Raw genomic sequence first — 27822 nt, forward strand, 5'->3', positions numbered from 1 at the left:
TTAGGCTCTAAGTCAGGAAGGCGTTGAACCTGCTACAATGTCACACGCACAGGTTGAGATACCAGGACGCGGCTTCCCTGGCCTCTCTTTGGATATGAACGACGACTGCTTGTCCCGGGTCCCATCCGTGCTGAGGGCGCACGGGTTGGGCGCACGGAGGAACTCTTACGGGCTGCAGAAAATAAGCATGGACATCGACTCGCCTCTGTACAGCGGCGCCCTCTCCAAAGCCTTGTCCTGGTCGGCTGAGAATATCCTCACCCTGCCTGAATCCAGAGCAGAGGATGAGAAAACCGACGACTCTCCGCCGTCCCCGTCTCCAGTTTCCAGCCCGGGCACCAGCTCCAACACGCCCCCGAGCAGCCAGGAGCCCGACGCCGGCTCCGGCTCCCACAGCGGGACCTGGGAGCCCGTCCAGAGATCAAGCCCTCAGGACGCCAGCTCCGAGTCTGACAATGAACTCCAGCACAAACAGCACAAGGTCTTGTCCCGCATCACGTTTGATACTCAGTGGGAGCTGGAGGAGAAAGAGGACGTGGAGACCAAGGCGGTGGCGACTTCACCTGATGGAAGATACCTGAAATTCAACATAGAGATCGGGAGGGGGTCTTTCAAGACGGTCTATAAAGGACTGGACACGGAGACGACAGTGGAGGTGGCGTGGTGTGAGCTGCAGGTAAGATGTCGTCTTCTGTTGAAAACACTAAATGTTACTTCTGGAGAAAGATAGTTGATCGTTGAGTCTCATTCCAAGTTCCTCAAATATTTACCTTCCTGTTGGTGTCGACCAGAGCAGGTAGTGTCGCTTTAAAGGTGCATTATGTGAGAAATAAAAGATAATCAAAACAAATGTGTTGCAGCATATCACCATAGTAACTGCTAACTGTACTTTTAGCTTGCTAGATTAGTTAGCTATGCGGCTAGCTATACGAACAGGGAGTTATGAACACTTCCATTTAGACCGGGAATGGCCGTTGCTAGCTAGTTAGCATGCTAACGTCAGTTGATATCTCTGCATCACAATAAAAAGACGTTTCTTCATGTTCTGTTGAAACTTTTACTTTCTATAGTTTAGTTTAGTTTTATATTGCACCTTTAAAGACGCAACATTTACGAATTTTCGTTAAAAACCTAAACCAGCTCACCGTACAGCTAACTGCGTGACTAGCTGAGCTAACTAGCAAACGGTGCTAGCAGGTCAGCATGCTAACTTCAGTAGATATCTCTGTAACACAATCTAAAGACGTTGTAGAATCAAAACTATTGTTTCTTCATGTTGTTTTAATAATTTTAGTACAGTTTTCAATATTTAAAATAAACTTCTTACATATTGTACCTTTTTTAAAAGGGTAACAACATGTTATAAGCTAACAAATGACCTAAGATTATCATCAGAATGTTTTGGCATATGATCTACGTATTGTGCTGCTAACTGCACAGCTACTGACCTAACTAGCTATCAGTAGCTACAGTTAGCAGCAGTTAACAGCTATTCCGGTGAAACGCTGCCCCCTTATTTGTTTTACTTATATGTGGCGGACCCTGCCACCTTCGAACAGTGTTCTGGCAACCTGATTTTCCTCTGAGAGAAGCTTGTTTGTTTAGTTTATATTATGACCTCATTGATATTATAAGTGTTCTTCTCCAAAACTACACAGCGCCCCTTTAAACTTACAATTTGTACAACACCTTCTAACACCTGTCTCTGTTCAGCAACAAACCCAGATCAGGTACATAAGATGATACTTTCCCCTGCTCTCCTGCCCCACTCCGCTCTAATCCCCCCTGCTCTTCAGGTCACCAGAGTCGACGCGAAGCAGCTAATCTACTGAATATTATTCCTCGTTGACCTTGAGTCTGGCTGTGTCAGGCCCCCGCTCATGGTAACCCAGGTCATCCTGTCAGCAGTCAGCTCCGACTGAACCACTCTGCCTGCTATGATCCCCCCTAATCTCTGTTTTCATTAACAAGGCGAGCTCCCCGAACGCCTCACGTGCAAACTGAGAACAAGAGAAGAGATCATGATCGTATATTCAGCTCTGAGGATCTACGTTAGGAATTCGGGAGAGTGAAAATAGCTCCGCTTTTTCTTTGGGAAAGTTTCCAGGGATTTATGCTCACGCGAAGCATGTAAATGTCAGAGAAAAAAACAGTTTCTGTCCGTCCTGTCTGATGAAAACATACAGAGGTGTCTCAGATCTTTTTTTTTTACGATGCAGCGTTTGGCATGCAGGCACCAAACAGCCTGAGTAACAGCTGCCTCCTCTCTTGGTTTGATAGCACAGTGGAGGATTTAAAGATTTAAGCTGTAAGTCCTCCCTTAACATTTGCTCTTATGTGTGACGTGCATCAAGGTCAGTGTCTGGTAGCCATATAAGCCTTCTCAGGTGTGAAGTTGTGCCCTTATACGCTGCTATCGAACTCACACGGGACCACATAAACACTTGTATTTTGATTAGTTTTATTTGAAAGGTATTGGAAGGTGATTTAAGACATCTCAGCACATGAAAGCACCTTCACAAGCTTACTTAAACGATGCACAGAGGTAGGCTTTGTCTTGCATTTAAGCCTTCCGGGAGGCACCGGCGCACAAAGTCAGGGATTATATGGGGTGAAGTGAATCTGCCCTCGAGGCTCAAACTCCAGCAGCAGCAGCAGCCGCAGCAGCAGCAGGTCCCGACTTCAAGAGCCTCAAGAGCCCACCTGTCAGCTTACACAACAGGTGTCTGTTTGGGGGAGGCAGGAAGTGAGTCACTGAGAGACACTCCCAGGGCTCTGACAGGCACAGATGTCCTCCATACCTGCACTGATTTGGATGTTTCATAGCCTCGGGTCAAAAACAACCAGGGGTCCAACCATCATTGACTTTCAGAGCATGCTGCTGATTTTTAACTTCTGTAGAAAATGTGTTGCGTCTCTCGGAAACACGCATGCCATTCCGTCTCTTTACTCGAGTAATGAGCCTGGTTAAGCCCCTTAATCGCTCCTAATAAGCTTAAAGGTGGCCATTGTTGATATGGTTACTGTTGTGATATGTTAACCTCAAAGACACAGAGTCAGCCGCAGTCGCCGCATTTCTTAACTTGAACCACCAACCCCGTCCTCCACATGTGTCCTTGATCGCTTAAATGAACACAAAAGCTGGCTGTTGGTGGCTAAACACAATCACCCCTGTAATGTTGACAGAGCAGCAGCCGAAGGTGCGTCATTACAAGTCGGGTAGAAATGCCTTAAGCTCTGTTGACTATGTAGCACAGAGCCCGAGCGGCCGTCTGCACACAGTTCAGTCTGTGAAGGAGGTGTCGGAGAACATCTGCTTTACTTTGATTCCCATTTAATCAGATCATTGTTTGATTTCGTCATGATTTTTACGGAGACGCTCTCCTGTCCCGTGTGCACTGTAATGTCAGTGTCACTGTCTGGGCGGTGTCCACAGGAACTTTTTGGAGCGAGGCATACAAAAAATAAACAGTGCATTTAGATTCTTCCATGACACGCAACACCGACGCTCAGCCCGGCCAGTTTATAATAGAAAGACAGGGCTCACGTCACTGCTCAAACTCTGCCTACTGGCTTATTTTAAGACTGTAACACAATGGAGAGGTAGGGTTTGTATTCGTTGTGTTGGAAGGAATGAGAGATATTTATATAACGGCTGATTTCCCCAGGTTTTATGGAAGGCAAACATTTACACAGCGACTACCTAGAACCATTAGATCTGTCATTTACTACCTTTTTATAATCTCCACAGTGATATTTACATTTCTTCACACCCTCTGCCGTGTCCATTTGTTGGATGTTTGGTTGGTTGGTTTGTCAGCAGGATTACACAAAAAATACCAAATGGATTTCCACAAAACTTACTTTTGTTGCGGATCCAGGAATATTTTTTTCCCCTTTCTTAACCATTGTGAGATAGGATGTTTTTTGTTCTCCACATTTTGGTTAATTTCACACCGAATAACACATGAATCATGATGAAAAAAAGAGATATATTTGAGATCACTCGATGTCATTAAGCGTGGCGAGGTGCCCTCTAATCACAATTTTCTGTGTAACACCGCTTACAGACATTTTATTATTTTGCCTTTCGTTTTTAAATGGTTTTCCAATTAAATACAACACCGTCTAGGTCAGTTTTTCAACTTTAAAACCTCAAAATTGGTATCTGCCCCAAAAATCCAGCATTGGTAGGTCGCAATGGATTAATCTAGACATTTCGGTCGATGGTAACGAGCCAAATATCAAATATTCTCGACCTTTGAAGGCCTCTGTGTCCCTTTGTATCGGATCTACACATAAATACAAACACTTCTTGAATTGCAGCTCTAACAAATATCAAGAAAACTGTGTTAGTGGACATGTACTGTATCACAGCATATTGCGCCGCAACACTTTAATCACTTTTATAACATGTATTTGTAATATTGATTTAATAACTTGCCACTGTTAATATTTCTGTGACCATTTTTCCTTTTGTTGTGTAATGACAGACTCTGGTGATCAAATAGTTAAAACATTCCAGACATTTAAGTCTGTAACAACGTCTCTAAATTGGATAAGCTTGATCCCACGCCAGAGACACTCCCTTTGTTGCAGCAGTAAAGCAAAGCAGAAGGAAAAAGAGATTTGAGCGATAGATGAGTGTGAAACTAGATTTAAACAAGACGAAAATAGAAAAATAAAATCAAAGAGAATGGACACAGAATACACTGTTCAAATAGCAGTGTACGACCATGATGGATAATTGGATAAGTAGTGAAATAAAATGGCAATTCAGTCTGATTAATTTGGCTAATTTAATCATACATTTGACAGTAATTAAGATATGGTTGTGCGGTGGGTGATAAAGACACGTGGCTGTAAGTTTAGAGTTGTTTCAAGTAGAAGGAGGACAGTAAAAAACTTCCCATGTAGCAGTTACGTAGCAACCCGTCACCCCCACAGGCTCGCAGGTGACTCAGGTGCCATATAGGCAACATAAACTGGGCTTTGAAGGAAATGTGGAGGTGATAAAAAATGGATGAGCCACCGCATCGTCCCCTCCCACTTCCATTCATCCTCAGCGAGGCAAAGAGAGCTCACAGCCTCCTGCGTTTGTTACCATTACAGCTGCTTGCACAGAACTGCGTCAGATGTGACTGTTGATCATCGGCTGTTGTGTTGATTCATGCAACAAGCACAGTGAGGTACTGAATAACTGATAGGGATGAGCGCGCCGAGGCACATATCCTCTCTGGTGAGCCACTTTAAAGGGGAATTGGTTGCACAATAACGGCAGCTCCTCCAGCCTGCAGCACTTTTATACTCTCATGTTTAATTTTTTTAAACCAAGTCTTCTTCCTACATCCACCGCACTCGACTTCACCACGGCCACCTGTATTTTCAGCGCTATCTGTAGTTAGGAGGGCTTAATGTTGGATCGGCATTTTCAAAATACAGCAGCACCCAAAACCAATTAGCCAATTCCTTGGGTGCTTAAATACAGGCGTAGAGGCAGTTATCTGCTGATGATGACATACCAGAAACATTGTTGAGGTAACTCTCTACTAATGTCTTCTTCTTCTGTGCCAACTGCTGGATTTTGTTAGTTTTTTTGACAGTTTTGGTGCAGATGAGACTGAAAAATCCACTCTAGCATACATCCAGTTATAATGTTCATCTAGAGGCAACAGCAGGTATCAAAGGATCACTTGTGTGATGTGAAAATCAGTTTTCATTGTCATCATTGGTATCAAACCTCAATATTCTTTAGCACTGAGGATCGAAAACTGTCAAGAACTGAAAGTTAGCCGCTTGATTTAATTTCGATTGACTTAGAATTATAATATTGCTTTGAAATTCTAGTTCATGAGCATTTATTCAGTTTACTGATGACAGAAAAGTGATTAAAAACCGTCGTGGATGAATTGATTTCAGTTTCTTATCAAGGGAAAATATAAATTAAAATTAAATTAGAATATTTAGAATATTTGCTTTGTCGCTCTGCTTCATGTTTATGATTGAGGATTAGTTTGGAGTTTCAAACCGTGAATCAGTCAAACAACAAACAGTCAATCAATCAAAACCCAAACTAACAGGTTAATCTACTTCACAATAACAACAACTGTTTCAGGTCGACTCTGTATGTTTAAGTCATCAGGTTCAAGAGAAGTTACCTAAGGACAAAAGAAAGTAGGAGGAGGTGTGTGTGTGTGTGTGTGTTGGTGGAAGATTGACGTCAGCCCTGCTGTAGTAAGAGTTGGAACCATTACTCTCTTGAAAGTGGGCTCGGCGGACAGAAAGAGCTGGAAGCTGTAGTGTTTACGTTTCAGCTAAGCGCTTTAAGGCTCATATAATAGCTGCAGATTAATTTAAAGCTGTAAACCCTTATTAACGCCTCGCAGCTCGGGTCTGCACAGTTTGCCTTCTGACTTATGAGGCTGAACAAAGCATCAACCTTCTTTGGCACCAAACCCTGGCGCTCTGTTGCCCTTCTCTACTGCCTGCCTGGGCCTCATGCGGCCTTACGAGCCCGGCTGCGTAACCTTTATCTGAATGTAGCTTGTGTTCAGTGACATAACACAAGCTGTAGGCTCCTATCAGTTCCACTGTAGCCAACATCAACACTGTCTTTCCTCGCAGGGCCCTCGGTGCGGCGAGATCCAGCTTATCAGGCCCTGCCAATGTTCTTTGAGGAGAAAATGAAGGAGGCCCACAATGATAGCCTACATTTACACATGGCAGCGCGTCACGTTGACGTGAGGCCTGTTTGTTTGTTTGTGTTGGCTCTGAGCAGTCCTGAGAGGAAGGCCGCACAGTGTCACCTATGAAACTTACATACTGTACTAAATGTGCACCCGTTTGGTGATTGCCCTGCGAGATACAGCCTGTCTGTATCACACAGTATGCAACAAAACTAGATAACCGTGTCTCATTGGCTGCTGTTGATAGTATGTTAGTGTCTTATTCAGGGTGGATACTGGACGTACGAGCTGGGTGCAGCACGGTGGCTCTGTGCTCTGCCTGGGGCTGTTTGGTGTGTTTGTTTGTCTCTATTGGAAACTGGATTGCTCGTAGGTGTAAAAATGAGAGTGAAAAAGTTTTTTGTGTCTCTTCCCTTTGGTAGACTGGTGTCTGTACCCTGACTCCAAGAGGCTGCAGCTCTGTTCAGTGACCTTTAAAAGGATGGATGGGCGGTAGAGCCAGACCCGTACTTGATGCTGTTATCTAGCATATATCTGTCTATCTGACAGTTGTGACACCAGTGCACTGAAACCATAAACCATACAGGGTATAGCTGTGTTCAGAACAGCTCGAGTAAGCTTCCTTGACTTTTGGTTAATAGGAAGCTCAACATGATATCTTAGATAAGCCGGTATTACTCTGACTGCCAGGCATGCAAACACAATAATCTGAGAGTTTGTTTTTCCTCAACAAACACGCAGAATAATTCTCTGAATTCATGGCAGAGAATGTATCAAGACTTTACACAAACATATTGCCTATATTTCAAACGATAAATCTGATTATTTTCGCCTGTCAGCAGTACAAAGCTTCACAACTGGAGTTAAATGTGACTGCGCCAGCCAAAGACTGGGAACAGAAAATGGAAAAAAGACATTAGAGGGTGGTTTGATCTGCCAGATGTAATGAGTGAGCAATTGTCTTTTTACGCACACAAGTGTGCTGCTGGCAGAAGCTCCGTCCCAGTTGAGTCATGACTTTTATTGGGATCCTTCTGTAGATCTGGGAGATTTCAGGGAGCGATCCAGGTCTCGTTTTTTCCAAGTTTTCCAGCTTCCAGTAATATTAATCTGGTGGCCCACATTTTGCACGATCACTAGCCCTGCCTCGTGTTTGTCGGGTGGAGATCAGTGGAAAGAAAAGAAAGAAAAGAGCTCTTTTTAAATAACATCAGTATCAATTCCTGCAGAAGAGTCGTTTCACACAAATGCAATATTTATCTCTGACATATCTTTACTGGGACTTGGCGTTTACTAGATTTACAGATTTTAATCCTCTGTTTTCGAATGCATATCGAAAAATACTCTTTCCTAACATAGTAAAGGCCTCAGTGCAATAACAGCAATCTTGCAGGTTAATTGCATGACACACTGGGTGAGATGAGACTAAAAAAAGCTTGGTCACAAAGTTATCTGTGTCAGAGCAGCAGTAGCTCAACATTCAGTCTGTGTTCTGCACTATATGATATATTTACTAACATTTAGATTTCACCACATTTCTCTCATGACAGTCCAATATCATACAGTGTTTCAGAGCCTTAAGGAGAAGACAAGTCGTTCGCCTCTCTCTCCGTCGTGTTTTCAGTTTTGACAGCGTGTTCCTTGAGGGGTAAAACACGTGGTCGCCCTGCAGTTTGTGCCCCGGAGAGGCCGGAGAGTCCTGCTTCCTAAACAAACCCAAGACCTCAAGTTTTAATAGCTGTTGGGGCTCGGAGGCCTTAGTTGGTAAAGGAAAAGAGTGCTCCACGAGGTAACCTCTGGTCATTTCTGAACTGACCATGTGTGTCGGAGCGTGCAGGACGGAGGTGTCGGGAGCGTTAATGTGCTCTAACTTGCCATGTGAGCCCTGGGATGAATCGGCCATTGATTTTACAGTAATGGGTTTACCTGTTTGGGGTCCGGCACCTCGCATTACACATCAACAAACACTGCGATGTGTTTTCTCAGTCAACAGTGCTCCTCTCAGATTTGAGCCGTGATGTCTTAGATCACGTTTGTCCTCCTAAAAGTAAGAGCTCACTTTCATGCACTTTAAAATTTTGGTCATTTTCTGGATGGACTTGAGCAACCAGGTGAGAATTGATAAATCTTTCATGTTGTTGCCTTCCTGTGTGAAGGGCACCACGTGCATGCCATCACTTCGTAAACTATATCCGGTCCTGGTTGCCAGAGGCACCTGATAGCACATTCTTGTTTGTCGGTGTAACACTATGCGGCTGCACCCCTCCTGCAGCCGGAGCTGAAGCGGAGCACAAATAAACTGCTCACCAAACATCCACATTCAACGAGGAACACATGATTCATGTTTCATTTCTGTTAGATATTTCATTCTCGGCGTTTCCCGAAAACATCAGTACAAAACAAGCCTTTTTTTCGGTCATGAATTGAATAAAAGAATGTTGCAATTCTTTCCAGAAATGTTGAAGTTCAACTGATATTCAAGGATTTTTTTTGGCTTTATAAAAAGCTTCATAAAAAAGCAATACAGCCCTGAGGTGAGAGCACTTTTCTCTGCTTGCTGGCCTTTGCTGAGCCCGGGGTCAAAAACAACTTCAAAAGGCTGCTCTGACGCTCTGCTGGTCAGATCTCAGTCAAACACGAGTTCCCGACCAAGCTCAGGGTATTTTCCGGCTCAGAGAACCAGATGTGTGGATCTCTCTGCGTCAGGACAGTTCAAACAGTGACAGCTTTATTGTCAGCCGTAGAAAAACATGCTCGTCTTGAACAGTGGCACCGACCTGAGGTGAAGGTGCAGTAAATATGAGGAGGCTGCGAGATAATTATCAACTTAGGAAATCAAAATAAACAATGTGCTGTTTGCAAATGTCTTTTTCAAATATTATTCAATAAAAAGACAACCTAAAATTTTGTTTGTATCAATGATTGATCAATAAATCATTAGTAACTTTTTATTAACACACAATAAAGCCATTTAGTCACACTTACAAACCCTTTTTCTATCTACTGGATAATAGGCAGTTATACTTCCTCAGGCGTATAGAAAACTATTGAACTTAAACAAAACACTGTGAACCTCCGACTTAGACATTCTTGTGCTTTTATTCTTCGACTTCTGTTTGGCAAAACCCACCTTTGTAACGCCCAAGAACAAACCATAAAAACAAGTGAGTGCAATTACTCCTCCGCCCAGGTCTTTCTTGGCGCCGAAGATCTGACGAATCCGCCCAGGAGGGACAAACCTTTCAAAACTTCACGTCAGATATTTATTGTCATGAACTTGTTGAGTCCTGTTGTTCTGTAACCAAGATAATGATTCGTAAACATTTTAAAATGATTGATGATTGTGAGGTTATTGTTGTTATCAGATCGGGACGTCAACGATGGAGATGAGATTCGAGTTCACTGAGACGATGTTGAAATATAAGAACATTTTACGCTTCATGCTGAGATCACAAGAACTGATATATATATTCTTTTCACAACATGATGTGTTTGATGGTAAAATTATAGTGGCAGTTTCATGCTCTCATGGTTTTGAAAGGTTATGCATCAGTTTATTGCACAAAAAAATGGCTGTATGAAATTCTTTTCATATTTTAGATTGAGGTTTTATTGTATTCAGTCACTATAACATTTTTTGTTGGCTGTTGTTGTTAGCTGTTAATGTCTGTTAGTTGCTTTCGAAACAGAAATAACACAGTACTAAAAGTCAGGTCCAAATACAGTTTTATTAGAAATGAAAGACAAGAATTTAAAACATCTCTAAAGCAGGTGTTAAGACCTTGAAGGGGTCTTAATTTATGACGTTGCAATGCGGCTTTAACTCACATTACTCACATTGTTCATAGAAAAAAGTCCCTTTTTTTTTTTAAATGAGCCTCCACAGTTACAAAACGGTGACATTTTAAATTGTGGTTAATAGCGACATCAGCTAATTGCTGTATCCCTGTTTATGACCCACAGAACGGCTCAGTCAGTTACATAACACAAAGACAAACAATCGAAGGAAAATCTTATTTTTGATCCCAAAAACTCCAGAAGAACAAGTTCCAACAAAAACAATGACGTTAATGCATGTTCAATAAAATATTTACGGGTTGATGTTTATGATTTCTTCAGTTTCAGTAGCTGTGACTGATCAGAAAGCCTCTCTGTTGTAAAGATTACTGTTTCCTGGCTGGTTCACGCAGTATAATCAGGTTTAAGAGCACTCAGCTTCGCCCTGGCCCTTTATAGCGGCAGACGACGTAACTGTGGCGGAACATGACAGGCTGTTGTGTCCGCTGTGCCAGTGTACCCGGCCGGCATACAGTCTTGAATAATGGCCCTCAGTGTGCAGATGGATGAGGAACAACTAAGTATGTTGTTTATTTATGGAGGAATCTCATGTGACACATTACTTGTTTATTGAATTCACACACCACTGCTTCATTAAGTACGGATTTCATCAGTTGAGTGTACATTAAGTTACTAACAAGACTGTAGGAATGTGTTTTAGCTCCGAATTTAGCTTCAGAAACTTTATCTTTGTGTATTTTTAGTGCTTCAGATTGATAAACAGCTCACTTTGTCCCCTTCAGCACCTCGTTGAAACTTTGGTCTCTATTTTTGCATCACCAGTTTTGACCGGATGACCCGTAATTCAGCTCTCTCCTTTTGTTACCTTCGCTTCTCCAATCATAACGTTGACCCGAGTGCTCCGCTGTTTTTTTCTGAAGACAAAACTCGTACAGGCTGTATCCTCCCGGGCGTCTTGTGATCTCTCTGTGGTTCGCTGTGTTTGCGGTTGAGGACAACGTGTTTGTTCCATTCACACTTCGGATGCCATTACAATGAGAGAGAACTGCCTGTACACTCGGCCCAACGCTTCCTGCCCTTGCAGAGTTATTCGCTCAGATTGGAGCAAGAATGTCGTCTCGTCGCCTTTTGACTTCAACCTGCGACGGGTCAGAGGTCGGCTGTGAAGTCTTCACAGGTCAAACCGGTCTTCACAATGTTCACACACACCATCCAAGTGTGAGATTTGAAGTCGCAAAGGGAGAATTGTTCGTGATTGACAGATACGCCTGGGGAACACCCTAAATATCTTAAATATCGATGTTTATTTGCACTTCAACGGACACCTTTATATAATTTCCATAATCACAAACTGCCGTGTATAAACGTGAAGGAACGAGCTGGATAGCGTGCAAAGATGAAGGTTTCAGTTTTTGTAATTGCGTAATACAAATCTTAGTTTGAAAGGGAAGAGGATTATTTAAAGAGGGAGGCCTTAAAGCACTGAAAGGAAAGCGCAGCGCAGTTTATAGGAGCGTGTAAAGTGAGTCACTCAAAGCAAACACCAGGCAGGTTAAGAGATGTTAAAAATAACATGGTAAACAAAGGTACAAGATCTTGCAGCTGTCAAACAGTTCCCAAAGAAGTCAAACAAGGTGATGCAATACTTTCTGAGAGGACTCGTACAGTTCACTTAATGGTGCAGATTTTTATGAGCTAGAAGGAAATTTCAGCCTCCTAATGATGAAACGTTTTACTGCAACGGGTGGGGAAATGTTTATAGACCGACCGAGCAGCAGAGTGACCTAAAGAGCCGCTGGTCGCTGCTAATAGAAATACATTTAACTCCCAAATATCAATATCAGCCGAAGAAAATCCAGTCAAGCTATCAAGTATATTCACATCTCGAGAAAACATCTAAACCAAATGGAAAACAACTTTCTTGAGAGGCCACTTTTCACCATTGAGATACATGGCAGATAGTGTAATCCCGCTTCTCGGTCTCTTTTACTTGTGCAGGTAATTAGCCGGGCGCCACAAGTCAGGTCAGGCTGTCAGTGTGCGAGCAGCATTGAGAGGCTGGTCTGAGACCTCAATCCAAATGAGATTAATGGCTAACCTCCCACTGCCCGCTCCATTTACAGAACATGTCAGGTTTTCTTTGGAAGCAGCACACTGCCACCTCAGTTCTCACCTGCAAACGTCTAAATGCAGCAGTGTGCCAGTGTGAGTGCCTACGTGCGTGTTTATACAGAGTTAATGTCAGTCACGGCGAGTATGTCAGTCTTACAGGCGTGAGGTCAGAGCGTTTTTTTTTTTCTTTTTTTTTCTCGCTTTGCCTTTGACCTCAATCCCAGAGCTTGGCGAGCCCTTCGTCACCGCCTCACAGCCGTGCAGGTTCTCTCCTGTCTCCTCTGTCATCTCTGTGAACTCTGGTCTTTATCTGCAGGACCGCTCGCTGTCAGCATCTGGAGCGCAGGAGTTATGGCCTGTTAGCAGCACTTCCAATAATAAGTTAATGACGGGAAGAACATGGAAAGCTTACATTTAAGGCCCTAAAAGGGTTCAGACAGAGGTCGAGGTAGACGGGAGGAGTATGTCAGTCGAATTTGATTATCTGTGGAATGAGATTAAAAGTTACGACCTGTTTTTTTTTTTATGATTGACCCGTTCTGTCCAACCATCAATAATTATTATTGTAGTTAATAGAAATGAGTTATTATGGCTGTCACAATTTTTATAAAGATCCATGTTGATGTCTTCAACTGTCCAGTATTGACTAAAGTATTGTTTATTTTGGTGTTTTCAGAATATTATTCGATAGATAGATAGATAGATAGATAGATAGATAGATAGAGAGAGAGATCAAGAGAAACAAAGATTAGCACCAGCCTTATCCTTCAGATGAGTAGTCGAATATCAACATTTCTTTAAACTTTCTGCACTTTTGCAAATTGTTTCAGGACTGTGCTTACACAATTTTGATTGCAGGTCAAAGTATTCATCTCTTAAAAATTGTCGTTGTCGGCCTGTTTTTCTGTCTTCTGTCCTTAAAAAAGTACATTTGATTATCTCAACAGTAATGTCTCTTTTCCAAAGTCATCACAACCTGAGATTCGTTATATTTAAGAGAAGGCGGACGTTTCTGTCGCCGATATCTGCAGAACACAGAACCAAACTCTCACTGAGTTTCTTTCATTTTGAACACTGTACAGACTGTGAAGCCCCCTGAGGCCAAGTGATTTGTAATTTTAGCCTATATAAATTAAATTGACTTGACTTAAGACATGGATATGAAAATATGCACTGCTGCACCCCCTGCCTCCAACCCATAACACATCCCTGCAGGCTGTAAGTAATATGACTGGATCCATTTTTTCACTTGCCCTACTTTCCTCTCTGTATTCAATCGAGAGTCCTACAGACACCGCAGCCCATCCGCACTGACTGGATGTTACCCAAATTCTGGTCAAACTTACTGTATCTGCCTGAGTGTCACTTCAGGACACTGCAGACTGTTCATTCCCGATTTAAGCTGCAGTGTACACCACCTGGTTCGGCGCAAATGTTGGCTGACATGTCGCATCCATGTCCCCGGTTGTCATAACAGAGGCGCTGACAGGGAATTCTTAATGCCGGTGGCTCCTCTACCATCAACACTGCTTATGTAACTCCACTTTTGTGGCACCGAGCCAAAGCGTTTCCAACCCCCAGCTATTGCAGACCCCCGACTCGGCACACTCACACACCTCCCAGCACCTAAGAATAAAACATCCAGCTGGACGAGACGACAGCGTGAGGCAAACTTTAGGCAGCAGCTCTGCTCTCCTCACAATCCAGACTGTTTTTATGGATTGTCTTGTCTTGTCTTTTCAAAGTGGAGATGGTTTGTTTTTGTGGCTCCCCCCTGCATCGCTTTCTCCAGTGTTGCGCAACGCTTCTTGGCCTCATTTAACAAAGAGGGAAAGGGAGAAGTGGTGGAAGATCTGTGCGGGGAAGTATCCCATGGAAAAGTTGGATAGAAGCCTGTCAACAGAAGTTTTCCCACTGTGGGAAACGCCAGAGGGCTCCTGACTTAAGATGGATACCATCTATAGTTATCTGTAATCACGATGCGATTAAAGTCAAACTGAAGCCTTGTTGTACGGCAGGTTTTTTTATTACTGCTATTAGTCACAGATTAAGTGCATGTGTTTACTGGGAGGAGGCGTTAGCTAGCCTGAAATCAGCCAGCGCCAATAACAATGCAATCAGATGACGGCATAGCAACACACAACACGGCGAACACAGCTTTGACGTTTCCATCCGCACCTCATTTTCCACTATTTCACACTTTTTTTTTTTTTTTTTTTTTTTACATACAATTTCTGAGTTTGGAGCTCCGTTAAAAAATCAGCTCCAGTTCTTTCAACACTTCAGTCTTGTTCAGCGTTGCCACAGCAGGATTTTTGGTTTTTCCTCACAGCTCCTCTGGAGTTGCCAAACATCTGCATGTGTCATTTGAGTATTTTGCAATCTCACCATCCAGCGTGCCAAGCTCTAGTAAATCCTGCGGTTTCTGGAAGTGTCAGAGTCTCCAAGTGGTTCGGCTGCATGCCACAGTTAGGCGAGAGGCATGTTGCGCCGACTCTGTGCGGCAAACAGGCGACGATCCACAGGAGACAAAGCTCGCCGCACGGGGGTCCGATGTTGTCGCACTTAGATACATAAATATCCAGATGCAACACATAAACCCACTGACTCACTCACCCTGGATCACACACGGAGCTGCTCTCACACACTCCTATATTCATGCCTTTATTTGTGTTGTGTTGACATCTAAAGCAGAACTAAACCTAAAAGTTCTAGCTGAGTTGTGAGTTGCAGAGTTTTAGAGATATAAGCTGCTTTCTCCCGCAAATAATGAAGCTACGCTGAAAAGTTTCTTTACTAAGAAAAAAAAATCAGGAAACTGAATATCTCGGAATTATTAGATAAAGTAGATTATTAAATTGAAGTTGTATGAGCTAAAACGTTTTAACAAGTTAAAATGATTAGTCTACTTAACTTTAATTTTAGGGTAATCTGTAATAAATCTCCCTGTCAGACAACAGCGGCATCTCTGTCCGAAAATCATGACCCGGTTCCTCCAGATAATCCACAGACGTGGTTGTGAGAATGTATCATGTAGGAACTATTTTCTTTCTACCAAACTACATCCGCAAACCGTATCACACTGCGTAGGAAACGTGCAACAACTCATGGACGTTGGATGTAAACGTTAGCGGCCTACTCGGCTTCGTTAGCTTAGTTAGCTAGCCTCTTAATATTCCTTTTATGACTTGATGCATGTTTCCTTCTGCGCAGTGATACAGTTGGTGGATGTAGAAAAGAAAATAGTCCCTGCACAGAAAGGTCTGTGGATATTGCTATAATATAGAAGTTTGAGAATGATTGATGTGTTTTTTGTTGCGGAGTGCGTTTTTTTTTTTTTTTTTTTTTTTTTCAAACAACCAAAACAGGCTCTGCTCTGTCTGATAAACTGATTAAGAATGACTGTTATGTGGTCCGCTGTGGATGCAGAGCCTGCATGTCTCTCACAAACAGCACGAGAAATAATAACATAACTATATTATGCATTTATGTGATGTTTCAGATGTCTCTTGTAGATTACGCAGAAAATGTGAGCCGCTGTGTTTGTGTGTGAAGCAGCAAAAAATTCGTAGCAGGACGTATTTGAGTTAATTTGCCTGTAACGTAACATTATGCAGGATGGCGATGTTAAGAAGCTGTATCGTGACTTCTGGAAAGAGACGTTAGTGCGGAGCTTTTCAGATGTATTTCTTGAGCACCACACCGAGTGACATCTCGTTCCATTGTGTTGAAGAGAAGGCAGGCGTCTCTACAGCTGACGTCTCACCAAATCAATCTAGATAGATAAACATCACTAAAGTTAAGAGGAAAATTATGAACTGTCCCTTTTAAAGGTAATTAAAATTGAGTTAAATGTCTGAAGTAGAAATGAGATTAAAGTCGAACGATTCATTAACATTTATATGATCTGATAACGTTTTAAACATGTTACAGTCATTATTTTGTAACAGAACATCTTTTCCTTTATTTTAAACCACTTGGTCTTTCTGACCGAGGTCTCACATGTGAGGAACAAGCTGCGGCCTGTGTTCACGTCACAAACTGATCGCCATCATCAAAACCACTTGGTCAGAAGTAGCCCCAGTGTCTTGCTTTTGAGCCCAGGCGCCTCGTGTGTGAGCTGTCGGTGCAAAATGACAGCTTGACAGGTGACTGACGCAGGTAAAAAGGCCCTTTCGTTGTGCGACTTCAGACAGCGCAGGTCCTCAAACAGTCTGCCTCTTGTTTTGATGCGGCGACTCAGCATTAAGCAGCAGAACCTCCTCGCTCACTGGGAAAGAGCAGAGAGGAAGGAGCAAGAGCAGCGGTCAACTTGATTGTAAGCATAAACATGTGCAGAGCATTTTTCCCAGAAATCCGCCTCAATGCAGGATTCATGCTCCTGAAGTCTCCCTGGAGTTTTCCACTAGCCACCCACCGCAGGCAGAGTTTCACCAGCAGCGGCTAAATTGGACCATTCATCCAGGAGGAAGCACAAAAATGTCTTTGTCCATCCAGCGTGATTGCAGTGTTTGGTTCGGTTTTACGTGGATTGTAGAAAACCTCCTCCTTGAATTTGTAAAGTCAGAGCTCCACTTATTGGAGAATATATGTGGTTATGTAATTGGAGGGTCACCCAGATGGATGAACCTGTGGTTTCCAGTCCTGCAGCGGGATCATTAGTTAAAGTAACAGTCATCTATCAGGTCGGTCTCGTGGATTTCTATGTTGTGTTTATTGCTACCGACTTACGTAACCAGACCAGAGCTCTGCAACTGAACTGTCAATGCAGCGGCGTTCTTATGGTTGACACAACAACCTCGCGTCAAGGTCTATTTAGTTTAGTTGAGGAGCGGCCGATTATGTCACGAAACCTTCATCAGCAGATACAGTTTGTCTAGTTGTGAATTGGAGATTTTGTCATTTCTTTAAGGACTTCTCGTCTATTTTCGCTTTTAAGTTTAACTTCAAAGTTCATTCCTGACCGAAATAGATTGATTTGACCAAAATGTGGTGAATTGTTTCAGTCATTTTTCATGTCAAAATTAGCTGGTTCCAGTTTCTTAAATGTGACGATTTGCTGCTTTTCTTTAACATTCATGACAGAAAATGAAGAATCTTTGAGTTTTAGACTTTTAGTTGAACAAGAGCAGCAATCTGAAGAAATTATGGCAAACTTTTTTGACATTTTATAGGCTTAACGATTAATACATTTATAGCAAAAGTATTCAATAATGACTGTAAGCAGTCCTACTCACCTCAAGGTCCGTTTATCAGCTGCTCTAGATTGAGTTTATATATAATCTTTTATCTCTTTTTTATCAGGTTTCAGAGGAACATATTTTTCTTTGTAAACATCATGTCTTGTTTCTTTAGAACCCTGGATCAGCTCTTTTTTTTAAACACCATAAATATGTTTGTGATCATTCTTGTGTTCAGGTGCAAAGTTACAGAAGTATGTTTCTTCTGTGTCGACTGAAAATTCAGCTTGATAGAAAAACAGAAAACCTTTGCTCCAATTCAGAAATTAGCATAACACACCATACATACTATGTCTGTCTGAATGAATGAAGCAAAACAAAATGGCCAATTCAATCTGATAATCAGGCTCCGTGCTCTTATGATATAGTAGTTAAGATGTTGAGGGATCAAAGACTAACTGCAGATGCCATGATGATGCACGCAGGGAGCTGAACAACATGGTTTCTCATGGTTCATGCAAATTCAGTTCTCGTCCTCTAAGATGTGAGTTCTGCCATCGATATGATGTCCTACTCTTGTCGTCTCGAGAAGCTGTATGGTCTGTCTGAGCGGCTGAAATGATTCATCAAAGAGAAAGGGAAAGTTTTACGTCAGTGTTAAAGATCAGGGTCCAGATTACATATCAGCATGTGTAGATTCATGTACGCCTGATTCTGTTTTTATAACTTTAATCATTGTGGAAACAGGCGCGTATGCATGAGCTTCACTCCAACTCCAATTCCCTATAAATTCATGTAGAGGTGCTTCATTTCCACAAGGTTCTGTGCTTAATCTATCCATGTTTTTACGCATCTTTAATCTTATTTTTACTTTATTTCATCAAGGGGACTTCATTTTACATCGTGGTGCAAGTCATTTCTCTGTTGTAAAGCACCTCAAGCTGATTTTCGTGTCTGAAAGGTGCTGTACAAGAACTGGTCACCCCTCGAATTCACTCCTAAAAAATAAATAGAGGCCAGCATAGAGCTATACTGTAGCTGATGTTAGCTAGTTAGCAGTGCAGTTAGTGATCCAGACCAAGTCCCCAGGAAGAGCGCCAGGCTTTGAAGCAGGTTTTTGTCGTGCCCAGACTGTATAATTACAACTTCAGTGGATATCTCTGCAACACAATACCTATGTGTCTTTAACACAACATCAAACCGTTTATTCCTTCACATCACTACTGTGTACGTAAACAGACTCATAATAGTCTGATTTTCTCTGCAGACCCGTAAGCTGACCAAGGCAGAGCGGCAGCGTTTCAGTGAGGAGGTGGAGATGCTGAAGTGCCTGCAGCACCCGAACATCGTCCGCTTCCACGACTCCTGGAAGTCGACGGTGAAGGGCCACAAGTGCATCATCCTGGTGACTGAACTCATGACCTCAGGCACGCTCAAAACGTGAGTCCTCTCCATTCGGTTCCCCCTCAAACTGGAGCCATTTACATTTTTTTACGTTACTTAAATAGCGGATATCCTTCTTCCAAATAAAACTTGTCATGTCTTTCATAGAAAGAAGGAGATTTGTGTCTTGTTTGACAACTTCTTTTCCTTTTAAAGCATTGATAAAAGGTCGGAATAAAGACCGGAGAATGGGTCCAATTCTGGGAGAAAGTTCAGGAAACTATCTCACTTTAAAACTTCCCCTGAGCTGCCAAAATAAGAGATTTGTAGCACTTTCTTGTATTCCAGTATTTTGATATGTTTAGAATTGGATGTTTAGTCTTGGCCGTCCTTTTGTTTCAGGTACTTGAAGAGGTTCAAGGAGATGAAGCTGAAGCTGCTGCAGCGCTGGAGTCGTCAGATCCTCAAAGGGCTTCACTTCCTGCACACGCGCACTCCTCCCATCATCCACCGGGACCTCAAGTGTGACAACATCTTCATCACCGGCCCCACCGGCTCCGTCAAGATAGGAGATCTGGGACTGGCCACTCTCAAAAGTGCCTCTTTTGCTAAAAGTGTCATTGGTGAGTGTAAATTTGGTCCAGCTCAGATTGTTTACACAAGTATCTTCAAGTATCAGGAAGGAAAACACAGTTTAGCTTAAATCTAACAGTTTACTGCTATCTGAAAACTCAAACTGAAGCCTTCTTTTAAACGACTTTGCTTCTGTTTTCTCCCGCTGCTTTCTTCTGCCCACAAGCAACCACGAACGCCTCTGTTTAAATTCCTGCCTGCGTTTTTTAAATGCGGTATCATTACTCAGATGGCTTTTAATTTCAGTGGAATCTCGCCCTTCCCATCGAGTACGTGCAGGGAGTGTCAGCCATCAGACGCAGTATAAAGACTTGTTGATACTTGATTCTTGTTGAAAGTGACGGGTTTATTTCATAAGGTCCAAATCAAGCAACGTATGTTTAATCAAGTCATAAAGAGGAGTTGTTGTGATCATCGGTTTGAAAATGAGTTTATTTCTGTTTTCTAGTGGGCGGTTATTTTTTCTTGCAGTATGTTGTTCAGCGTGATAAACACAGCCAACAACAAGCAAAGACTGAACTGGTTATTTACTCTCGAAACAATTAAGTCTATCATTGTATTATTCTGATTATTATGTTATTGTTATTGTTAAAACATTAAACGGTCAAAATTTCTTAGTATTGCGAAAGAAGTCTCTACGCTTCCTCGAGGTGTTTTATGAAGACAAAGCTGTTCCTGCTGTTGTCATCTTCTCGGACATTCCCACGAATTTCCAATTCCTAGATTAATTTCCAAATAATACACTGGACGATGGCCAACACGACTGGTTTGGTTCCTCTTCCCTGAGGTTTATTGGCGTTTGGCAAACAACCGCAGTTGTTTCCCTGTTTCATGACTTCTAATGCCAATTTCGGATGAAACTACTCTTTGTGTTCTCCTGGTTTATTTGTCCAAACAAGTTGGTGGAAGTAAACCGTATTCGCGTTTTTTGTGAGATTTTAAAAGTTTGCCTCAAATTTGTTCGACAATTAGATGGAAACGCAGCTGCTGTTTTGGTTTTACAACCCACAGTTTAACAGTTTTGGTATTGTTTTCTGCAGCAGCAGGGGAAAAAGCTCTGAAGAACTCACCGTTTACGAGACCAGATGAACATATGCAAACATGTTTTTAATGTCAAGTAAAAAAAAGATGATAATCAAGAATGTCAGTGTTGTGTTTACAGCTCGTTGTGCTCCCTAAGTGAGACTTGATTAGATTAGAGATTAGATGATTATGAGAGTTGTATCTATCAGTACAACGATGATATGCTAATACTGATGCTAACTTTATATCGGTTTAATTAAATTAAGTTGAAAGCGTGCTTTAAGTCATTGTACTAGAATATGTTTTTAATGTCAAGTAAAAAAAAGATGATAATCAAGAATGTCAGTGTTGTGTTTACAGTTGTTGTGCTCCCTAAGTGAGACTTGATTAGATTAGAGATAAGATGATTATGAGAGTTGTATCTATCAGTACAACGATGATATGCTAGTACTGATGCTAACTTTATATCGGTTTAATTAAATCAAGTTGAAAGCGTGCTTTAAGTCATTGTACTAGAATAAATGTTGACCCTTACATCTGCCCTCTGAACCCTGACAGGAACGCCAGAGTTCATGGCCCCGGAGATGTACGAGGAGAAGTACGACGAAGCGGTGGACGTCTACGCCTTCGGAATGTGCATCCTGGAGATGGCCACCTCTGAGTACCCGTACTCCGAGTGCCAAAACGCCGCCCAGATCTACCGCAAAGTCACCAGTGTGAGTAAACGGAGGAGGAGGTCCCGTACTTAAGATAATTGTCCACATGTGCTCGCTTTCTCCCAGTGTGTAAACTGGAATTAGACCGAGAGGAACCAGGATTTCTTGTGTATACATCTGGATATCCTGGATCCTTGGAAAGAAGAGGGGCCCACGTGGAACGAAAGCCGCATTTTGTCTATTAAAGGCTTAGTTTTGTCCATTACAAGCTCGGAGAGTAGAGACGTACCACAACCTGTCTGCTCCTTTGTTTTCAGTCTTCGATCATGATGCAGATGTAAGACTCACTGATTGCCAGTGTACTTAATGGTTCAAAGATCCTGTCTAACTGGTTCTGGAGATTGTGTTCACTGGAGTATTCCCTTCTCCTCTGCACGTTTTCTGTCTAAGCCTTGCAGAAAACCTTTATTTTAAGAAAGCACGCATCAGCTCAATCGCAAGAATAGGTTTTGGGATTTCACATTTCGGCAAACTACGGATATGTTTCATAAAAATGTTATGTTGTGTCAATACTTTGCCTATTTTTGGGTTCGGTTTAGACACTAAAACCACTCGGTTACGCAAACATCCAGTTCTTAGAAACGTTCATACGACAAATTTGAATGTATCCGTGGTTTGCAGTTACATAAAAAGCCAACATTGTATTCTGGTGAACAGATGGACTAAAAATGAAGTCTTGTTTTTGCATCATAAGATATCTGTCTAATGATGAAGTCAAGTGAAGTCAAGTTTTAAGATCATAGCATTACAGCAGTGGCTTTAGGCTGCCGTATTTCAAGTTGCCAACCACAGCGAATGACGCCACGGTGGGCGAGAACAGGCGATGGTGGAATTATATGTTTTGGAAATTGTGCCTCACTCCTTTCTCCACAAAGAGGGCTGTTTCTTTCGCGCGTGTCGCATATGCAAAGCAAACAGTGTCTGACGGTGGCTGGAAAGTGAGAAAGCAACAATGCCAACAAGTCAGAGTGGGTCTGGCTCCTCCACAAACAAGACAACAGAGTAATGTTCCATGTGCAGTCGGAGAAGCTTACGCGTGCAGCGAGATTTAATTAAAATCACATTAGCTGCGCCTTTCATGATTTGTTTGTGTTTTACGTTTATGTGCAGCACAGACGACATCTGTGGTTTTAATGGCGCTGCTGTAAAAAAAAATTCACAGCATTAAAACTAACCTTTAAACTTAACATAACTTTTTTACGTATGTGGCTGAGTTGTGTTTTAATGGCTGGCTGTGTAAGAGGCTGAGAGTACGAAATATAACTTGACGTATGACCAGCTTAACATACACAAATGTTTTAAGGGTCTTGGAAATGTTTTTCCATGCGGGTGGTCGCAGCTTTTTCCATCAAATAAATGGATTCATACGTAATTAAATGCCGACTTACTGTGAGAAATTTCCTTCAAGCATACTCTACATAGCCAAAAGTATGTGGACACCCAGTCATTACAGCTACATCGGCCTCCACTCCTCCTCACAACATTGTGTAACCGGGCTGCAGGGATGTGCTCTTGTATTAGCTAGAGCTGCAGCTAATTTAATTTTCCCGCATTAATTGATCAAGTGTGCGGTTTTAAATGATCAGAATATGGTGACATCACATCGGATCACATGCCTCAGATTTTGCACAGGGAAATCCCCTGTTTTGTCAGACGGACGGTCCAAAATAAACTTCAGTTTATCATCATATAAATGTAAGAAAACAAGTAAATCTTATCAGCTAATGCATTTTGGCATTTTGTCTGGAAAGTTAATTTCACTGTGCACAGAGACATTAAAACAGGAAGTGACCTTCCTCTGACTGTTGCCATAAAGTCTGAAACACACTGACGTCTGAAATATCACTGTGTGCTGTCGCCAGTGGTGTGTGAAGTATCTATGTTGTTTACTTAAAGGAACAGTTCACCCAGAAATGTAATTCAGGCTTTATCACCTCACCCCAATGCGAATGGAGCTCATCCTGCCTGATCCAAGTCTCCAGAAGCCCAGAGATTTGCAAAAATGATTTAATGAGATGTTATTCAATCTTTTTTAACTAAAATCATCATTCTAGCTGCTAAGATAATAGTGTTAGCGCGCTCCCTGACTGGAGTGGGTGCACAAGCTGGGTGGTGTAAAGAGAGGGTGTAAATCATGTCTTTTCAAATCAGTTTGGGATCTCAGGGTTTCTGGAGACTTGGATTACACCAGATGAGCAGTATTGAGTCGTTATTGGGTGCAGTTGTTCAGGAGAATGCTGCAACGCCGTTTTGCTGTGAAGCTCGAAAAATGTTTTTTGGATTATGATACTTTTTGGATGAACTTATCCTTTTAATATTATATAATATTATGTCTTTAAAGTGTCTTAAATGAAACTAACAACTTACGCTCTCAGATAAAAGTAGTGGAAGTAGAAAGTATGTCGGCTGTAGCATTAAGATTTCCCTTATTTGAAACAAACTTTGAAAAACAGCCCCGGACAAATAGAAGGAAAACATATATATGTAGGCATGTCCGTTTATTTTTGGCCATATCGTGTATGTCTCTAAGAATAGCACATTTTGTTTGAAAGGCATCTCCATCCTTATATCTGTGTAAAATGATTATTCTGTCATGATTGATGAAATGTGACGCACAAGTCGATGTCAATACTACACCAGCATATTTCTCCAGATCAAATCTGGTCCGCAGTCACCACAGGAAAGGAGCAGACTCGCAAATTAGATTTGAATTGAGGGGAAACTGATTTATTACGGAGGTGCCTGTATGGACTCTGAAGCAAAGTGTCTCAACAAAGAAGCCTCTGTGCTCTGCTTCAGATTCTCTATATCACATTTCACATAATAAGGTAACAGCATTTCAGCGACGGCACTGAAGCTTTTGCTGAAATAATTATGCAACACGTCTATATTCATTCAAGACAGTAAGGTTACTGTAAGTCAAAGCAAAAGTCAAGGAAGAGAAAAAAAAACACCTTTATCTCACTCAAACAGGAAGCAGAAATATCTTGAGCAAATGAATGACGGTCATAACAAAAGAGGCAGCTGCTGCAGTGTGACATGTCAGTCTTTGAATGTGATAATGACGTGAATCACTCAGTTCTTTTCTGGTAAATCTAATTACGTGTGTGTTTGGAGCTCACATCAGCTGGTTGCTCGGGTATCTGCAGGCCAAACGCCTCCTTGACCTCGACTCCTTGGGTTCGTATCAGTGTTTTTACAGTGCCGGGAGCTCTGCAGTTATCTGTGTACATACTTGTGATAGCTTTCAGAAAAACTCCCTAACTTGTAAGTGTGTTAGTAAGTCGCGCATGAATATTTTCTATTTGTTGAACCTCCTGCCGTCAGGAGTTTAACAAATCCCTTGAATGATTGGCGCGCGTCTTGGGTTTTTTCCATTTTCATGAGCTCTTGGCATTGTTCTCTTCTGGTGTTGACATGATCGCAGAGTCGAATGTCATGCAGGCTGCAGGTGGGAGTGGCTGCTCCCGCTTTGATTAGATCCCCCGGCTGGAGAACTGTAGGACAAATGAAGGGATAATTGTTGCCGATCATTTATTCTATTTAAAGCACCACCTTTGCCAGCCCCACAGATGAAATAAGACTCTTCTGATTGTTTTTCACAGGGAATTAAACCTGACAGTTTCTACAAGGTCAAAGTCCCAGAGCTCAAGGAGATCATTGAGGGCTGCATTCGTATGGACAACGATGAAAGGTACAAGTGAAAACATACACTCATTAAACTAACAGGATCTGTCAAAAGGTTAGCTCATAACTCATAAATAATATAAAGTCTAGTTAAACAAATCTTAATCTAAAAGCAGTCTGACTGATTTTCTTCCCTCACTGCAGGTACACCATTCAGGACCTCCTGGAACACCCCTTCTTCCAGGAGAACAACGGTGTGCACGTGGAGCTGGCTGAGGAGGACGACACGGTGAAGCAGGGCCTGAAGCTCTGGCTGCGCATGGACGACACCAAGAAACTGCACGGGAAGTACAAGGACAACAACGCCATCGAGTTCCTCTTCGAGCTGTACAAAGACGTGCCCGAGGAGGTGGCTCAGGAGATGGTAAGCTGACACACGAGGACAGCATGCCGTGAGGTCGACCTTTATTGGTTTACTGGCCCAGTTTGTCGCGGCCATTAGTGAGGAAATTAAGTAATTGATCCCAGATGAGCAGATAAAGGCGTCTTCAGTTAACCCCTGCATGTTCCATGAGTCCTAATGTGATTTGTTTTTTACAGGTTTTCTGATTGAGGCTGACACGATGTTAACACAAAAAAATCACCCAAAATTCTCCTCATAAAAAAGGGATGCCTTGAAGAAAATGTGGTCAGACTTTTAAATAAGCTTCAGAACACCACATCACAGAGTCTGATATAATGACTGAAATGGAGGTTTTCTCTTTGAGTTATCTGTCTTGAGCTCCTCTTGACCCCCAAACAGCGAAAGCGGGCTCGCTAATGCACCCTGGCATCATTATGTTTCTTTTACGGCGCTGCTATGACAGCAGACACTCTGAAAGGAGCTCCGGCCCATAAAGAGAACGTCTCGCAGAGTGTGTCAAGGGCACAGCTCAACATTTAATCATCAGTCGTTCGAAATGTGAGAGCGTGTCTCAGGAAGCAGCCGAGGTCACGTCTTTAATAATATAATGGCCCGCTTGCTTGTTACGAAACAGGCTGTTACGTCCTCCGTAGAGGTCACTTTTAATGAAAATGCACGCCACAATTCCTTACTTGTTTACCTCTTTGTGGTAGTTTTCATCAAGATCAAATTTGGTATCAGCTGGGGACATCTAGTCCGGCCGATCTGCTGAAATCTGACTATGTGTTGAGAGGCAGGTACGGACTGAGTGTCCCACTCGGCAGGACTGGGTGTCACAAGAGGCCGCGCAAGACTCCAAACTGACGAAGAATGTACACAATGTTCGCTGGTTTTAAAGAACATGTTGTTAACACAAAAACGCGCTTGTCAGATCAAAGACAGGACTGTCACTTTGTCACTTGGAGGAACCTGTGTAAATTGTTTACATTTTGCTGCAGGACACTGGAGGCAGTGCAAGACTCCAGACTGACAGAGAATGCACACAATGTACGTTTTTATAAGATGAATGCTGTTAGCACAAAAACGCAAGACTGTGCTCAGGTCACAAAGTACAACAGACATGGATGGATTGTTTACAGACTGCAGCGGCACACCATGCACCATGACTTGTCCACATGTATTCGTGTTGTGCCCTGACCATCCCTGTATGTTGTTATGCAGGTGGTGCTCGGGTTCGTGTGCGAGGCAGACTTCAAGCTCGTGGCCAAGGCCATACGGGACAGGGTGACCACCATCAAGCGGCAGAGAGAGAAGCTGAGGCGGCAGGCGGAGGAGCGGAAGAAGAAGCTGGAGCAGGAAGCCCTAGAAGAAGAATCAGAGCTCGCACCCAGAGTCAGCAGCGTCGTGGCAGCAGAGTCTCCCACCCCGGCCCTGACACCTCCGGCCCCCATCCTGTCCCCCGTCACCAGCTCGGTGGACTCTGGCGTCAGCTCCAACTATCCTGCAGAGCCTGAGGAGCCCGAGGCAGACCAGCACTTCCACATGCGCCACAACAGCCTGTCCTCCGCTAACTGTGAGCCGCCTAATATACACATACACATACAGTGAAACGTTTGTGGGGATTTCAAGTACTTATATAACATTTTGGGCCTTTAAAACAGCTTAAAAACTGACTTTCATTTATTGTAGTATCATCAGCATTTAAACAGGGCTGTTACCCATACAGGACCTCCTGATGCCTGAAGATATAAAACACCAAGATCAGAAAATGACTCTGCTTTTGCTTATTATTATTTCTACGTGGGATTTGTCCAGTGTGATACTCATGATATCCCTTAACGTTTAAGTTGAATGTCTTCTGAAAAGTTACTAGTAGCTGTCAGATAAAGCAGAATAGCATAAAACTGTAATACGATACAGTACTTGAGCGAACGTACTTGATAGATTCCACCACTGTTTCAAACCCTCTGCATACTTTAACTTCATTCATAAAAAGTTCATAAAAAAGTCACAAAGTTCAACTTCAGACAATGCAAATTTATTATGTGTTCAGGTCAGCAACTCATCATAAACTCTGGAGAGACGGACTGCAGTTTTTCACTGCAGTAGCAGAACAGTTCAATTGAATATAAAGCTGTTCAGATCTCTGAGCACATGGGAGGCGTACAGTGAAATGTGAAACTGTGGATTGCTGAATTATTCAAGCCCTGTAAGTCTCATGGTGCTGGCGCGTGTGCTGCGCTGTAGTTACTGAAAATGTC

At 42.5% G+C, this 27822-nt stretch overlaps 1 protein-coding gene across 3 annotated transcripts in view; it reads left to right on the forward strand.

The window, feature by feature from the left end:
• The window catches only part of wnk4a (WNK lysine deficient protein kinase 4a), a 43854-nt gene that overhangs the window by 417 nt on the left and 15615 nt on the right, over positions 1-27822 (forward strand). For 2 of the 3 annotated variants that reach the window (XM_030400649.1, XM_030400651.1), the window contains exons 2-8: positions 5-676; positions 19044-19216; positions 19562-19782; positions 21374-21531; positions 25137-25225; positions 25363-25582; positions 26783-27134. In XM_030400649.1, coding sequence (XP_030256509.1) covers positions 38-676; positions 19044-19216; positions 19562-19782; positions 21374-21531; positions 25137-25225; positions 25363-25582; positions 26783-27134 — 1852 coding nt within the window. In that variant the 5' untranslated portion in view covers positions 5-37. The remainder of the gene's footprint in view (positions 1-4; positions 677-19043; positions 19217-19561; positions 19783-21373; positions 21532-25136; positions 25226-25362; positions 25583-26782; positions 27135-27822) is intronic. The other variant, XM_030400650.1, reaches the window with a different exon arrangement.

This window comes from Sparus aurata, chromosome 20 (assembly GCF_900880675.1).
Source record: "Sparus aurata chromosome 20, fSpaAur1.1, whole genome shotgun sequence".
NCBI classification, from domain to species: domain Eukaryota; kingdom Metazoa; phylum Chordata; class Actinopteri; order Spariformes; family Sparidae; genus Sparus; species Sparus aurata.